At 36.3% G+C, this 18625-nt stretch overlaps 1 protein-coding gene across 1 annotated transcript; it reads left to right on the top strand.

The window, feature by feature from the left end:
* The first annotated feature begins 3038 nt into the window (after positions 1-3038).
* Positions 3039-9889, top strand: LOC140139850 (microfibril-associated glycoprotein 4-like). Its single transcript, XM_072161606.1, has 4 exons — positions 3039-3303; positions 4571-4716; positions 8613-8874; positions 9432-9889. The coding sequence occupies exons 1-4, from the start codon at positions 3039-3041 to the stop codon at positions 9686-9688; spliced, it is 930 nt and encodes a 309-aa protein (XP_072017707.1). The 3' UTR covers positions 9689-9889.
* Positions 9890-18625: the final 8736 nt, after the last annotated feature.

The following is an 18625-nucleotide window of genomic DNA, read 5'->3' as shown; positions in this document are numbered from 1 at the left end:
AATTATTTAGTGTACATACGACTTTCGTGCACAAACGCTGTGAGCCTTTTTTGATTTAATAAAAAAAGTATATAATTATGACACGCGACTTATGTGCATCCAGCAAGATACAGCATTTCGTCGTCCGTATTCCATAGTGGCGTATAGTGGGGCGCCGCGAATAAACAACTTTTCGAGAAAATCGGGTTTGAAGAAATGCCAATTTAAAATCGAGTTGTGTAAATCAGACATTCATTATATTTTGTAAATGATGTAAAATTTCTGTAGTAAACTAAATAGATTTTATTGTTATATATTTTTCAAAAGAAATAAATACATACTATTGCTGGCAAACTGAAAATAAAACTATACGTCACTATGGAAAACAAACAAAACGCAATACCCTAACCTAACGTTAACCGTACGCCACCTCGGTCGCCGTGTAATCCCTATGGCGTTACTTTTCGTCGTTCGTATTCCATAGTGGCGTATAGGTCCGATACGTGTACGCCACTATGACATACGATGTTTTTCATTTTTGCCGATATTTCATAATTATAAAATGTGTATAAAAAGTGGCGTATGGTCGATACGCCACTATGGAATACAAAAAATGTCACTTTGTAACTATACGCCACATTTAATTAATTAATTACTAATTAATTAGCTAATTGTGACTGATGAGACTTAGAAAAAATGAAAGAGAACATCATTAAAAACATATGTGCCAATTTTCAAAAAAATGACCAAAAATCACTATACGCCACTATGGAATACAGCCGACGATTTTAGTTATTTAAAAGCGAGTAGGAGCCTTCAGCCCATATTTTTGCTTAAATAATATATATATAGTTTATTTCTGCATGGCAATAATATACATTGTTTTGTTTTTGTAAGTGAGTCAAAGAAGCCACTTTTTGCATTTAAATTTCCATGTGTGTTGCAGTCATTGAGTTATGACAAATAATAAGTCAAGACGGTTTTACTTCTTGTCTAGGTTGTCTAGTTTTGCCTATGACTGGTATCTTGAAAATAGATCAATTAGAATACTGGTATAAAGTACTTACACATGCATCTGGAGTGCGGCCTCCCTCAGGGGTCCGTAACTTAATATCTTTGTGTATTATATTCATGTTGTTGGGAAAGTCTTACATCAGCCATAATACCCAGATTTATTTGGTGGTCAATCCTACAATTTCTGCTGATGTAGTGTGTGCTTTATGGAAGCTCGCCAGATGTGTTGCAGACATACAGACTTGGATTTTTTTCTGGCAGCATATCCCCATCAGTTTAAGGGGGCCGTTAGCTAAGAAAATGACTAAAATGAGCATATATGTGTAATTTGAGTTTTGCTACTTATTAAATTCAACAGAGTTTTAGCTTTAAAATATTTTTTACCCCATTAAAATCGGATGTTGCATTGCCAAGTTTCGGCTATTTGAAGTAAACAAGGTGTCGAGAAATATGGTAAAATTCGTTCGTTTCCTATTCTTATCCATGCATTTGAATTTTAATGTATTTTATTGTTTTTCAAGGTGCGATATGTAAAAAGAATTACTAACAAAAATATTTACCTGGCAATTACAATCATAATTTAACATTTATTTACTTTATTATTATTAAATATACTTTATTATTATTTTTGCTTCAACAAATTTATATTCTAGTATATTTATACTATATTTCATAATTCCTCACCTGGCTATTATTAGTCATTTTTAAAATGCGTTTATTTCAAAATGGTAATTTTAGCAGTAATTCAAGTTTTTTTCAGCCATTATAGGTCCAAATGACTTGAAACTTGGCAGAAAGGTGTATTTTAATTAGATCTAGAGAAGTACAGAGCCCTTTTTTAACAAAACCCCTCCAAATTTGAAATATGGTGATTTTTTCCCAAAAATGTCCAAATTTTGAACTTTTCGCATAAACACAATCTTAAAACGTCTCAAAAACAAAAACGGAGCAAATTTTGTGAAAAAGGGCTCTGTACTTCTCTTTATTATGCTTCAAACAGTTAAATATTGGTGGTTTCAGACTCATTGTTGTTTAAATTTTTCTGAAAAACTTGAATAACTAAGTGTATAAAAATCCAATATGGCTGCCGTTACCATGGCAACGGTAGATGCGGCGACGAAAAAAGATAGATTTTTGAGTTGAGAATTGTTATAGGTATACACTAGTGATAATTGTTTATCCAAAAAGTCCAAAATAGCCAAAAATGCCTTCTTAGCTAACAGCCCCCTTAAAAACATTGCCAATGTTAGCCTTATTCTTGGCGGTGTTGAAATCTTTCCATCCACTTCTGTTCGTAACCTTGTGTGTATGCCTGCTCGCATCACCAAACTATGTAAATCTGTAAACGCAGATGGGTTCATTAGGATCATTACCAGAATTCGTCCATAGTTGGATTTAAATACTTGTCAAAATACTGTCAGAACCCTCATTCTCTCACGTCTTGATTACTAAAACATGTTGCTAAATGGAATAACACGGAAAGATCTCTCCAGACTACAGAAATTAAAGAACAAATGTGCCAGGCCGATATATCGCAAGCCCATGTCTGATCATGTGAGCCCACTCTTAAGAGATCTTCATTGGCTACCAGTTCATGAGAGATTCAAGTTCAACACATTCACGCTTGTGCATAAGTCCCTGAATGGGTGTAGACTTTAATTTCTCAATATTTAGAGAATAAACGACAAGAAGTTTTGTTTTTACTATCCTCTACCGTGCAATAGACGATAGGCTGGTCCAATATTTCGAGTATTTTATTCAGCCAATTTGTAAATAATATATGGTTAAATGTACGGGGTTAAATTGTAATGCATTGTATTAAAGTGTCCCAAGACTGACTTTTTTAAAGATTGTAGGTTATCTAAAATCTTAATCCCGTCCCTTAAAGTAACCTTTGAAGACTATTTGAACCATTTACATAAAAAGTGACCCCTTGCTACGGGCTATGACATGAGTCAGTGTAGCAAATGCAGGCTTTACTGTCACCAAGAAAATAGATTGTGATCAGCATGTTTTACCTTAATTTTGTTTCAGTTGCACCTAGTATGGCTGACATAAGTCTGTTGGTTAACTCTGAATCGTACGATAACCAAGATACTGTCAACGATTTCTTGGAAGGGGACTCGTTTGATTTTTTATGCGTGGTCTCAAGTGGTCTGCATACTGCTACTGTGTCATGGACTATAAATGGCGTCACAACTGATGGAGTTTCCACCACCCGGGTTCTTAATGCAAGCTCGATAGCAACGTGTTTAATTGTTAATTTTGCAGGTGCTGCTACAAAACAGGTTAACCTGCCGGAACCTGCAGGTAAGCAGGTAAAACAAGTCGACATCGCCGTTCTAGCCGCCATTAGATTTTCGCGCGAGTGTGATTTATGTTGAAAAAGCATTCCACGAAGGATTCCGTGCGATCAATATAATAGACCTCTATTATGAATTCGGAAGTTTTGTAAATATGTAAGGCTAAAAACTTTTACGGATTACATTATTTGGGGATTTTTTCCTTCTTTTGCGATGCGAAGAATAGGGCCGTCCGCACCGCACCGAATTTTGTTTTTTGTTTACGTTGAGGGGGTCCAATGAAATTAATTAGTTACAAAATGCACCTCGCGGCCTACTAGTAATTTACCTCCAATTAGGTTGCCATATTTTTCACTCGCATGGTATTTTTTGTCTGATATCCGATACATATGATTTGGCTCAACGGTTTTCGCGTGTATTAATATTATTTATTAACATAAGCCTACTTGTTTGTGATATTTTAAGCGTTTTAAAAATTTCAAAATTATCCCATTCAATTACACGGCCGACAAAGGAAACTTACTAAATTTAGAGAATTCGTGGCGCTCAACACCCGAGTAATAGGAGGTTTAAATATTATGTAGAATATATGTGACCGTTCACGGCGAATGAGCCGTAAATTCCTCCCCGGTCAATTTTGTTTTATTTCGTGTTTAAAAATAAACATCATAAACTTAAAAATGGTATATCATTTGACTTCAAACGATATCCAGAAGCGGGGTTATGGTTTGTTAAACTTTGCTCCTTCAACAAAATTATAGCTTTTTACGTTTTTACATGTGTCTCTTTTTTCCCACATTGCTGGCAATAAATATCAAACAGTCATAATTGGCGGTCATTTCAAATCATCCCCAAGTCAACGAGGTTTAAGAAAGTTCTCTCATTGTTAATTGTTGGTTATGCATACCTGTACAAAATACAATGCCTGTTAACCCACCACTTGAACAGGATTTAGGAAAAGCAAACAAAGACCAGAGCTATTAAAAGTCCTATAGCCATCTAAGGTAGAAGCTTCTCCACTTCAACAATAGGATTATTGATTAGTTTTTGACTATCAAAATGAGACAGATGTCGGGCCAGCTTAAGTTACCGATGAATACGACCTTCGTACACATTTTACACCGTAACTCGGAATACAATTTAGGGAATTTACGGCTCATTTGTGCTGCCGGGTCACATATTGCAAAACTGGAGTTCAACTTAAACATGTTAATAACACTCAGAAACTCCCTTTAGGACTCCTAAATACAGACGCAGTACCTTTTCTTTTCCAGAACCTCAGGATTGTTATGAGATCTTGACCACACACGGAAGAAACACGAGTGGTATTTACTGGATCTATCCCATTGTAAACGGCAGCACTGCACCAACACGTATGCAAGTATGGTGTGACATGGATACAGATGGTTTAGGCTGGACTGTGAGTAAATTTCCTTAAAATTCCTTTACTATTTCGTTACAGACTTTTGATGTCACCAAAATATAATGAAATGTGTGATCATTTACCCAGCAAACACAAAACGTTTTAAATTGGTTTTAGCTTGGTTTCGTTTTTATGAAACGTTTAAAAGACGATTTAAAAACGCTGCCATGTAACAGTTGAATTCGTGATTGCTGAATCTTTGCACCAAAACGTTTTAATAACGAAATGATAACGTATGCAACGGCTCTTAAAACAATCATGATGTTAGAACGCAATTACAATGTTATAAAACGTTCCAATACAACCAATTATTTTCGTATGTATAAGCATAATTTGTCATTTTTAAACCGTATGTCGTCATTTATCATCATCATCTTCATATCATCATTATCATCAACACCATCATAATCATCATCATGCATCATCGTCATTATCAGCATCATCATTCCATCAAAGAACACATTTTCATAACATGTTTTTATATTATAAAGGTTCGGGAAAATGGTTCATGTTAAAAATTCTTTCTGATGATATTTTTGGTCATTTGTAAAATGTACAATTGAAAGTTACTTCCTCAAAACGTATTTTTTAAATGTTGTGCAAATATTTCAATGAAAAAGCTTCCCTTTTATTAGGAAAACATGCTGCATATACATGTATTGTACTCCCTGCAAAAATAGAGATATCGATGAACTTTTGAACCTGTGGCTCATTATATTGGCACGATCGTAAATGTTTTGGATTTTGTAACAGCTTCAAATAATGCAGTCTCATACCACGTGTACCATGTAGCTTTGACCTCTGCCTTGGCTGCTAGGTGATAAAAGTATATGCAGGCAGTTTGCGTAATGAGAATGCATACTTGACCCCATGGTATGTCAGCAAGACGGCCCAAAAATGGGCTCAGATATCAAAATTGAAACAAAAAAGATTCAAAAATCTAATTCCAACATTTTTTGACAAATAACTTGACACTCATTCTCTGCCAATTTCATAGAAATCCATTAAAAATGGGGTCCACAGAGTGTACCGAAGGTTAAAAATCATCATTTTGGGAAAAAATGTGTTAATATCTAGAAACACCTTTTTATATTTTTATGCAAATTAGATGAAAATTTATTGCATGCAACATGTAAAAAAGCAGCCAGTTGATTTATTACAATTTGCTGTGAAGATAACATGATAAAAGCTGATTTAGTTTTTGTTAAAATATTATATATTGAAAAACAATAAAATACATAATAAATATCACTGCTTGAAAAGCAATAAAATACATAATTAATATATTTGATCGCGCAAGATGCTTCACTTCATATTGCAATTTCTCGGGAACCGTAATTGCAATTTCTGTGGAATAAAAAGTATGAGAAAGAAAAACATCTGCTCTTTTACCTGGAATGACAATGAAATATGACTGTAAATGGGTGTTTTTGATGAGGGTCTTCCCTTAACCATTGACAGGAAATCTTTTCCAAAATATTTATTTGCTTTTGTAACAAGCCATTAAGATTCTGGTAACAAAACACCAAGATAACACTTTCTACGTACAAAAGGCGCTTAATATAGCACATTTCCAAAAGGCAGCAATGTGCATTACATGAAAAAATAAACAAATGAGAAACAAAATGACCACAGCAATACAGAAAAAGGGAAACATACGCAATGAAAACAACTAGTATAAGTGAGTTTTTTTAACTTGCTTTAAAGGCATTAACAGTGTGCGTTGAACGGATGGTTTATATATAGGAAGGTCGTTCCGCAATTTGGGCCCACGGACACTTAAAGCTCTATCGCCATCGCCGAACATCCTGTTGTTTTTCGGAGTTGCACGACTGTTTACATCCAGAGATGAGCGGAGACCTTGTCTTAATGGTTTGTGTATCGTGATGCTATTTGTGATTTAACCCGAAGCCAGATTGTGCACAGTCTTGAAAACATACAGGACATTTTTGAAAATGATACGTTTGTTAACAGGAAACCAGTGAAGGGTGTCCAATAAGTCTGAAGCTAAGTGGCGACGTGGGAGTTTCTGCGAGCTGCTTTGTTTTGCAGAAGATGAAGACATGAAATGTCCAGTTTGGACAAAGGTCTCTCATATTGGACAATGTAACGAAGTATACGCGATATGTTGCACAAAACAAAATTCATATAATTGCAAAGAGCAGTTATATAGATGATTCCGAATGATTGTAGCAACATATTCATGATATTAGGAATATTAAAGCAGTATATGCCCTAGGACCAACAATTGATCCTTGTGGGACACCATAAAAACAGTCAAATGCATCCCACATCGACCCAATTACACTCACGTCAAATTCACGATCGGCCATACACGACCTTAACTATTGAAGAGCTGCCTTTGATGCCAAAGTTGACCTATGAAAGAGAATGTCGTGATCAATGGTATCAAAGGCAGCAGACAAATCCAACAGAATCAACATGGCAGCTCCATTATTTATCATCCAGGGCACGTGCGATGTCATATTTTACTTTGAGCAGTGCATGCTCGGTACTATGTTTGTGTTTGTACGCAACTAGTGAAACACAAAAATGCTTCTTCTCTATTGAAGAATGGAGAAAAATGCATTTACGTTAGTGTTTCTACCGACGAAATAGTATATTAATATGGTTAATAAATAAACAGATCGATTGTGTACATCTCTCCGACTGGGTACTTAAACGAACCGGCTGTTGTGCTACTCATCCATTCTTGAATATTCTTATAGCAATGACATCTTACAACCAGGCAAAATCGCCAGAAACCGGCGGTCGAACTTTAATCTCGCCCTTAAGGCCTTCACCTCACAGAACCGCCACACTTTGGGCCAGGAGGAGTTGAATGGCCAAAATTGTGTTGTGGTGGGTGGTCAGGTTCTACAAAGACGAAGTGTATTAATAGCTGTGATGGACCCGGGTCGTTTTGACCAAGACGGACCAGGCCGGGTCTATAACACCCAAAATATTTATGCAATAGCCTGACTGCACGCCTTCCCTCAGTCGGTTTCAGAGGGGAACATGCCAACTTTGGCTATTGGCTACGCCACTGAGCTTATGTTCTAGTTCATTTCAATACTCAGTCAGTCGGCCGTATCAAATACTGACGCATTTGCAAAATACGCATTTCGAAAAAATCGAACTTGAAAATCTAGCGATTTTTATTTGGTGCATTTTCAAACATTATTGTCGATTAAAACCAGGTTAAAAGTAACGCGAATATACCATATATTCAATATAATTCTCTTATCACTATCAGAGCATAAATTATTCTGCACAAAATCAATGTTAAATAAAATACGTCCCTATGTGAAAAGGACAAAACAACAATTCTACCGTGCAATGACAAAGTCTCGCAAATACGTAGCGCAAATACGCCACTATTATGTGAAACGGCAAATTCGTTATATTGTAGACACGACATACTGGGCGTGTTGTTATGTGATACAAACATTTCAAGGTTTTGCAAATACGACATAATTGGATTAATTAATATCTTGCTAATTAAACCACTAATGTACCAATTTTCTCAAAAATGTTAAATATTCTTTCACAACCTGGAGAGAATTGATCCAAAATTGAATTCTCTCCCAGATCACAAGGATGTCATTATAGCTAGAGGCAGTATATAACACAAATGGGTCAATGAGTTACATAAAATGACCCTGTGTGGTAATTAGTTCCCAGAAAGTTAGTTATACCTGAGGCAATTTGTAGTTAAATGTTAATCCCTCACTACAAGAATTTATACCGTCGATTTGGTTGAAAAAGGAGGTGAGACATGATCAAATCTCTGCAGGTAACAAAACGTAATGAAATGTCGAATACGTCAGTATGTGATACGGCCGACGAATCATACTTTGTGGTAAATTTGACTCATTGATATCTAATGCCAGGTGTTTCAGAGGCGTGTCGATGGTTCAGAAGACTTTTACCGTGACTGGGCAGATTATAAGGCAGGATTTGGTGACCCTGCAGTAGAATATTGGCTTGGTAATGATAACATCTATGCCCTGGTTAACAATGGTAAAACATACCAGTTAAGATTAGACTTATTTGACGGCTCGGAGTGGGCGTATGACTTGTATGCGTCATTTGTCATCAGTGACGAGGCGGATAATTACAAATTGACGCTTGGAGCTGATATTGGGGGAGGAGGTAAGATAAGATAAGAGAGGAGAGGAGAGGAGAGGAGAGGAGAGGAGAGAGAGGAGAGGAGAGAGGAGGAGGGAGGAGAGGAGAGGAGAGGAGGAGAGGAGAGGAGAGGAGAGGAGAGGAGAGGAGAGGAGGAGAGGAGAGAGAGGAGAGGAGAGGAGAGGAGAGGAGGGAGGAGGAGGAGAGGAGGGAGGGAGGGAGGAGGAGGGGAGAGGAGAGGAGAGGAGGAGGAGGGAGAGAGGAGGGAGAGGAGAGGAGGAGGAGGAGGAGGAGGAGAGGAGAGGAAGAGGAGGAGGAGTAGAAGGAGTAGGAGAGGAGGGAGAGGAGGAGGAGGAGAGGAGGAGGGGAGAGGAGAGGAGAGGAGAGAGGAGGGGAGGGGAGGGGAGGGGAGGGGAGGGGAGGGGAGGAGAGAGGAGAGGAGAGGAATTTGAACGTACTTGATCCGCGCCTGCTATACGTCTTTGAAGATCCATGCGATTTGAATATACATGCGATCGGTCGTTTATGACATTTCAAAACTTAAATCGTTAGTCACATTATATTTGTTTTGTTTTCTCTAGCGGGCGATTCATTAACTTATCATGATGGCCATCCATTTACAACACGTGACGTAGATAATGATCTTTATGTGGAAAATTGTGCCGTCACATACAAAGGTGCTTGGTGGTACGATTGGTGTCATCGGTCAAATTTAAATGGGCTCTATCTTAATGGATCTCATTCTACTGTAGGTATCGGTATTAACTATTCGTCATGGAAGGGTCTATATTATTCATTAATTGCTGCCGAGATGAAAGCGCGCCCCGCAGCACCTTAAACAAATTAATAGACGTGGCTAAGGTGACGAAAAAAACCTGATCTGTGTTCCTGACCGACCCAGAATTTGCGTTTTTGAAATCGACCATACCTAAAAGGTCCGTCCGCCTGTAGAACAAGGTTTTTTTCGTCGCCTAAAGGCATAAGACATATTGATATTTGCAGAGGAGCAAATGCGTCACGGCAACAAGTTGAATAATTATAAATAGCCTTAAGGGATCCAAAATGAGCGTTTATTGCGTTTCGACAGTATTTTTTGTGGGACATGAGAGCACCTCAGACCTATCGAATTGCATTCTGAATACGAGGCATGTCTTTCTGATATCAAATAATTTTCATTTTTTTAAATCACAATATAATACAAATTTTATGACAAATTATAAAAATTTGATATTTTTCAAATGTTTGATATATACCAGTCCTCGAAGTAAATTATATAAATCTAATGATATATTCTTAAAGTGTATGTAGCAGGGAGGAAAAGCCGACGGTCAATTGAAAATTTTGACCTTTCATATTGAAGATATGGATTTTTTCCCCAAAAGACCTAATTTTTTTTGATGTTTTGGGAAAAAAATCCATATCTTCAAAAAGAAAGGTCAAAATTTTCAATTGATCGTCGGCTTTTCATCCCACCTACATACACTTTAAGTATAAATCATCAGATTTATAAAGTTTACTTCAAGTACTGTTAAATATCAAAAATATCAATTTTAATGATTTGCCATAAAATGTGTATTAAATTGCGAATTTCAAAAATCGAAATTATTTGATATCAGAATGACATTCTTCGTATTCAGAATGCAATTCGATATGTCTGATGTGCTCTAATGTCCCAAAATAAATACTGTCCAAACGTTCATACCCCAGCCCTTAACATGGGGGTAATGTTTATGAGGGGTAGGAGCGGGTGGATATGTGCTTAAGACACTTAACATCAATCACCATATGGGTGACACATGATGCAGTGACGTACCTATAGGGGGCATATGGGGCAGCTTCCTCCTGTGAGAAGAGAACAAAACACAGAAAAAAGAATTTCATATATAGTTCAATCATTCTTTTAAGGTTAGCCGAGAGTTTTTCATGCGCTTGATTTCAGAGGGGTGTAAGTTCATAACAGAAACAGCCATGCAGAAAAAGAACAAGCGTACCGGGACGTAGGCCTACTTACAATAGAATATCGATCCACGGTCAAGACATGAAAAGGCTATGAAACTTGGCTTAGCTCGTGCCCGGAGCTCGGATGCCGGGGGGTGGCACAAGCCGTTTTCGGCAATTTTCACAAGGATTTTATAAATTTTAAAATTGATTGGGGGCACTTCGTCAAGCTACGCCCTGAAAAATGTGTTGATTTTGAATTTATAGCCTTGATATCTTTGATGAAATCAATGCTGCTATTCCCCTGATTACAATGTAATAGGGTAGGCAACAACAACAATATCAAAAAGCAATTATTTGTAAATCGAATTTGGGATGAAAATCAACAAGACAGATTTAGCAGGCCTACAAATTTCTGAATTATATAAAGTGAAAAACAATCAATCACATCAAATAAAACTAAAAAGAAAGGAGCAAGAAAGAATAAAGAAATAGTGAAACAGAGAAAGAAAGAGAGAGAAAGAAAATGAACGAAAAGAAAGAAAGAAAGAAAGAAAGAAATGAAAAGAAAGGGAGAAAGAAAAGAGGAAAGAAAGGAGGTAAAAATGAGAAAAGAGAAAAAAAAATGAAAATTCAGCCACACGGAGACTCGAACCCACAAAAATAGTTCATATTAGATTCCCAGTCCAACGCTCTATCCACTCCGCCATAGATCAGCTTACGGAATTGACTGTTCTCAAAGCGAATGATATAACTATAATTGGATGCAATTACATATGATTACAATCACGTCCGCATTATGGCTCTTAGAATAAACACGCATGTCGGCGCTGAAATTTTGAACGAACTGATGGAGGAAAACCTCGTTTTTGCAAAACAAGCTTCAATTTGGAGTGAAAATCAAATGGAATAGCAATTGGCAGAATATTGAGAAATAATGTAGGTATTCAGATGTCTAAATTAACGTCTCGTAATCAAGATATCGATAATTTCACAAACCAGCTTTTTCTCAAGCAAATTCTCCAAAATTTTCCCCCAAAACGGGCTTTTAAAATTTAATCGGTACTGTATTTGGTTCTTCCCCATGGCAACATTATTTCTTTGATCGATTTGTAATGCAATAAGAAAAAGAAGAAAACAATCACTCGGTGTGGATTTATACGGAGCGCACATTTGAAAAAAACCTCATGGAACGTGTTTTTGATCTTGTGAACATGGTGGGTAAAAATGCTTTAAACGAAGGATTTTCAAATTTATTCTAATAATTTGTATATAACACACACAAAAATGTTAAGCTACATCCAATGCACCAACATTTCACTCGCTGCGATATTTGATTACTGAGAAAACTCTGTTTTAGAGAACAACTTTATACGTCTTTTATACGTTTTTTATACGTCTCTTTGTGTAACCTTAAACAAATTGAACGTTTGACGCTTGCTCAATGAACGATCCTCCTGCACATTGTTGCATGCTTAAGTGTGTAGTGAAATGTAATTATTCAGATATTACACACATTTGCAGCTGCTAACTGGTATAGATACACGTTAAGATTAAAACTTAAAGCCTTAACGTATCTAACATCACAACCCAGGGGAAGGTCAGTGGTAATGACCGCAACGTTGATTGCTCCAAGGTATGTTGGAATAATCTGGTTGACTAGATCGAATTTATTCTCTCATCTAAACGTATCTACTGTACAAGCGCTCAATAAATAATACTTATTATTTTATGTAAAAGTGTGATACTTAATTCAATGTGTGATTGTCTGATGCGTGATTAAAATATTTGTATAATATTGAATGGCTTTGAGTGTGATACAAAAATATATTGCACGAGGTAGAAAAATATTGCACGAGTCGAAGACGAGTTCAATATTTTTCTATCGAGTGCAATATATTCTTGTATCACACGAAAATAAGCCATTCAATATTATTATTATTATTTATATCAGGCTTTTGCTATGCGGTAAAATGAAAATTTAAGCTTACCAAGCCACCGGGTTTAACCAATGTGTATTGTAATGTAAGCTTACCTTTTGACCTTCTTGTTTTCTGCTCTTTACTCTCCAAAACCAATTTCGGAATAATTATATATAGGTTTATTTGTAGATGTGGATTATATTTCCTAAGGTTATCATCATCCAGAATTGCCGCGAATTCAGTTTGTGATTTTACTTGTTTATACAGTACGAAATTTCCTGTGGGCCGTTACGATGTCTGTAGTGTATTGTTGTGCTGTTGTATCATGACGCGTGTTGGTGCCGTCACCATGGTAACGCGCGACGCGTACGCGATACGCGTACAATATTCAAGAAATATTGTATTGCATCCGGGTATTTTGAAAATATTGTACAATATACAGTTTTATTGTATCGCTTAAAAGCCTGATATACGTTTGACGTTGTCAAATCAGCGTATGATATGCAGAATGAATGGCATTTAGCAATCCATAGCAAAAAACCATAATAATTAGTTTCACTTGCATTTAGCCCTCGAATTATAGATGACAGCACTTGCACTACGCATCTTGATTGTAATTCTACCATGCCATGTAATGAATATAGCAGAATGCTTTGTAAACTCTCATAAATGTTTACACTTAGCCTTTAGGATACCATCACATTCTATAGCTGACATAGAAGTGTTTGCAATTGGCACGCCTTCGATTTAAAAATAGCTTGTTTATTTTTAAGCTAAACTTACTGCTACCATTTTTTTTTTTATAAAAGAACAACAAAATTCAAATTTCACAGATATCATTATTTTGTGTCTTTACTTCTACTACATACCTACTACATCAAGGTATCCGTGTCCAATTTATTTTTGAGAAATACGCATACCATCTTAAGCTTGGAAAATAGAGCCAGCGCGATTTCAGTGTTGAGTGGTAATCTGAAATATTTGCGAGCTGCAAATAAAAGTCATTTTTATTAATTTTGTGGCACAACCAATGAAGATTACCTTTGACATCTAGTACGGATCCGAGATGATATTAGAGAATTGTGCCACCTTACTCATGTTACTGGTGGCCTTGTCACTAGGGCATGGAGGTACGTTCATCAAATCTGTTTTAAAATTTAGAAAATCACACAGGGAAATTGACAAAAACTTTACGCATTACCACGTGGCCTTCCAACATGTCCACATGGGCTTTTTGTACCGGGGCCAGCAAAGCTGGCCGCGGTACTTATTAGTTGGATATAAAAAATTGCTGTTTCTAGGCTATGTATGAAACAGAAATTCATGAAGAAAGCACGTACCTGAATCAAGTTGTTTTTATGATGTTTTATGCTTGTAATGTGTAAACATATAACTTGTGGTTGAACGGATATCAGAAATATTGTGTTGATTTTGCATGGTAAGGTAAAATAGGTATATGTTTTAGGAAAATAATTTTTCTGAATCTAGACTAGGAAGTTTTGCTGGTTCTCTTCACTAGAACACTTATCTTGGCAGGCTATGGGATCATGTGGGCAGACACACCGGGTACCATACATGCTTTGTGTGAGTTCAGTATCTCAGTGTGTTGTATGGTATGTGATCCAATATCTCTGGTGAGAGCTACCTGCTGAGTTGTGATGACATATTTAATTTACACATCTTACTCTATTCATGTTCCTAGTGGTCTGTCTGTGGTGGTCTGTTATCTTAATAGGCCTATGTGTTGGATAATTTTCAACTACATGTAACATGTTTGACCATGCAACATGCAGTAAACATGGTAAAAGTTGAATCCCTCACATCGAAGACCTGTAGGCCTATTAATAAATAAGCAAGATCACTGAATATTGGAAATATGTACATTTCCTGGTAACACGATGATGACCAAAAGCTATTGATGCACACATCACCTTCAAATATTTGGGTCTATTTTTATGATGACAAATATGTCACAACTAGAATGAAGCTTAGGGCATAGGTCCTAAGTAATGATTGAATTTTGTTACTTAGAATATTGGCTATCTTTTAGAATACCCTACCACTTTTTACATTCACAGTGTGGCTTTAAAGGTGCTATTTTTGGGTTCAGTTTTCGAAAAATAATATTTCTCGAAATTTTGCTTGTTACTTTGTATGCTTAAATTCTCAAAAACAAAAAGAGCTATGAATGAATTAATCTATAATATAGGCCCTAAGGTGCGAACGTCGGTTGTTTTTTAGGCCACAAGACCATTTAGCAATCCATGTATGTGGGGTATATGTGTAGGGGTGTTTGTACCCTAACAGTATCTGCTTCCTACTCACGCCATCCAAACCTGGTGATAATAATATTTGAGTAGAAGGACATGTGAATTAGCGTCAACTAATCCTTTTCACCAATAGGCCCTACCACCAATCAACCAGTACTTCCCACCATCCAAAATCTCCCTATTTTGCCAGCCAACAATATCACATAATTATCAGAGATTACCCCATATGTTTAATTGCAAGCATCCAACCAAGGCCAATCAATTAGATGTACATCCTTGAATCACAATTGTCATTTTAAAATCATGTCTCGCCTGTCAAATATTACACATTACAAGCATCTTTCAGAAGGATTATTTAATCATCACATGAAATCATTCCTGTCCTGGTACATCCCTTTTTTAAAGGGTTTTTTTTATTAGGAGATAAAGTACACTGCACGTTGGCGAATGTAAAGTCTTGCTGAACAACCAGTAGCCACGCCCTTATAGGAGGAGCGTGGTGCTGGAAGGTATGTCCTCGTGTCTTCTGCAGTTTTGGAGATGTTATAAAATATCGCGCGTTAAAATCACGCATTTTTTAATGGCTGATTTTTTACCTAAGTACCAGTGATTTGACACTTGACACTACAAACAACTTTTACTATTTTAACAGCGGCGAAAGCAGTAAAATTAAGGGGCATATTTTGTACTTGTTTGAGATGGACATTTGCGCGTGAAGCGCCCAAAAATTGTAATTAGAGCCTAAAATGATAAAGTCTGGTTTCTATACAGTGTGGGCCAAAAACAACTTTACCCAATTTAAAAGGTTCATATCTCAAAATTGAAAAGTCTGCTGCAAATTGTTTTCACATATTCGTAAAGAACATCTTCTTTAGAGTATTTGCTGAAAAAACTATCCAAAAATGTATTAAATTAAAAACGTGACGCTAGTTTTAAATCAAAGAGTCAAAATTAACTTTGCCTGGGTGCTCAGTACCGGCGTTTTGGGTTGCCGGTTTTGCTTTTATTGCCATATTTTTTATATTCTTTTGATTTATTCAAATAATATTCTTTATTTCTTGCTTTTTTTAGGGGATTAGGGAGGGGAAATTGCAAACTGGACTTTAAAAATAAAGGAAATATTAGATGAATAAAATAAATTTGTTAGTAAAAAAAGAAATAGGCCTAAACATGATCAGTAAACAAAGTATAATTCAATAAACTAATATGATGAATAAAATACATTTTTGTTAATTGGTGGTTATTTGAATAACTAAATAAATAAAAAGTTAAGAAATAAATAAACAGGAAGAAACCAATAAACGAAGAATGGAAGAAACAAAGAAACACTTCGAAAGAAAACAACTTGAGAAAAATGGCAAATAAAGAAGTTAAAAGTAGGAATATTATAAGAAGCATGTAGGCCTATTGATGAATTAAAATATTAAATGTGTATAATTATAACAATATTAATTCATAACAAGCATCAATATTTGCGTGATAAAAAATAAGATAATTTCAAACAAACATTGCAACAGGACCAGGCCTATATTGATGTGACACCGATAGGCATAATTTGATAACGTAAAAAAAACATATATCTATAAAAGCACCATTTTGAAAAACTGAAAAAGAAAATAGCACAAGCCAAAGTTTTGCATAAACTTACGGCAGTAAAAGTATAAATTTGCAGTAGACCTTTCAGGAAAGTGACAAGAAGTAAAACAAAATGCATGCTAGGCCTATAAATCAATTTTAAATATAACAGAAAAATTCTTGCTTCAAAATAAGTTTTTGGCAAATCAAAATGTATAAATTGAAAATGCTAGGCCTATAATAGGCATACTTTGCGAACTTCGGCTGAAAATTAATATCTCTTTTAAAACATTTAAAAACACAATTCGTTTTAAATATAAAAAAAAGTTTCAATAGGCCTATATAACGTTATCATGCAAAATATGAAAAAATAGGCCTAATTTGATAGCAAAACATGTCATCTAACCACTGAAGTAAACAAAGCAATGATATAAGTTTTGTGGGAAAACAAGCAAACAAATAAACAAAATAAAAATGTTTGAAATGAAAAAAACAGATAAACCAAGAACAAGAACTGCATATAAAACACACACAGTTGACGAGATTATTAAACAGGCAGCACAAAAAGAATTAAAATATTATAAAAGAGAACATTAAATAAATGAAACAAAATGAATCGGAAGTCTCACAGTTGAAATATAAATGATAAAGAAAGCAAAAGCACGATAAAAACAAAACAAAAACAAAGACGGCAGTAGAACCACAGACCCACTGTACAGCATGCATCAATCAATTAATTATAAAACCAACTCATTCCATTCATGAGCGTATACAAAGCAGTAAACTAGCATGATACGCGTATTTGTCATCATCAGCGCGTATTTGGTAGATATACGCGCGCGTCCCCAGAGTGTTCGAACTCATAACAGGGTTCGGTCAACGACCTTTCGGCAGCGTAGTCACCTTGAAGTTCGCCGACTGGGCACCGAGCAGGCGACGCATGGGCACTGGCTACGGAAGTCACTTTGATGTGACTACAAGATGTGGACCACTGTCGGAATCTAGTCGGTGGTGTACATCATGAGTCGCCGATGCGGCATCGAGCAGGTAACACATCGGATGCTAGCAGTTGTAGTCACTACGTGATGACACTGCTGCATAGTACCCTACTGCCTTGTTTCCGATGTAGTCACTCTCATGTAGTGACTCTGTCGGCCACCATAGAGTAGGTTATTCTGGAGTGACAGCGGTAGTGACTTCCGAGTTCCAGTGCGATGTAGTCACTCTGTCGCCAGGAATTTTGCAGTGATAGCTGTCGCGTCGCACCACTTGCAATGACAAGTTCGATAAAGAATGAGAACCACTCATATACGCACAAATTTGTTCAGCAATTTTATATAACACAATCAAATAAATCAAACATGAACAATTTAAATGTCAAGCTGAAGCTATGATATTTCGTCATGATATGCAGCTTTCACGCTCCAAAGATAAACACAATTCTCTTCAAATATGCGCAAAGCAATTGTAACCTCAGACCTGATTTGTTTGTCATTACGAAATGCTATCTACAAGAAAGTTTGAAGTTATTGAACTTATTGCGTTCGTGGTATGTTCGGCAAATTGTTGCGTCGACAACTGACTCTGGGGTTAGCTGCAAGATCCCTTTGAACCGCTGCAATATTTGCAGCTGAATGACCAGTTCTTGGACGTCCGCTCCGCGCTTTGCATCTATTCATCACACTTCCGAGGTTGTGAAAGTTGTTCGTATGTATAGAGTTATTGTAAGTTTCGGTGGGATCTTATGTTCGGGAAACGAATCCGAAATTGACGCTGCACTACCAAAAAGCTTTCTGTTCTTTATTAATTATACCTCTGCCATAAAAGTCATCTCTTGTGTTGTGAATTGCCTTATCTTGACACCTTGCAAACCTTTTTAGAAATAAGCCACGCAGTCACAAAATGCACGAAGGCCTATTTAAAATTCAAAAATTGCGCCAGATAAAACCTTTGTAATTGTGTAATTTTTATGCTGATTGTTGGTCAATAACAGGGGTGAAGTTCGAGTACATGACAAGTAAATGGGGGTTAAAACCGATTGTATTTCTTTCATGCATGTAAAACAATCAT

The sequence above is a fragment of the Amphiura filiformis genome, chromosome 2, assembly GCF_039555335.1.
Source record: "Amphiura filiformis chromosome 2, Afil_fr2py, whole genome shotgun sequence".
Taxonomy (NCBI): Eukaryota; Metazoa; Echinodermata; class Ophiuroidea; order Amphilepidida; family Amphiuridae; genus Amphiura; species Amphiura filiformis.
The sequence above is the reverse complement of the archived record's forward strand: the minus strand, read 5'-3'. Positions and strand labels throughout refer to the sequence as shown.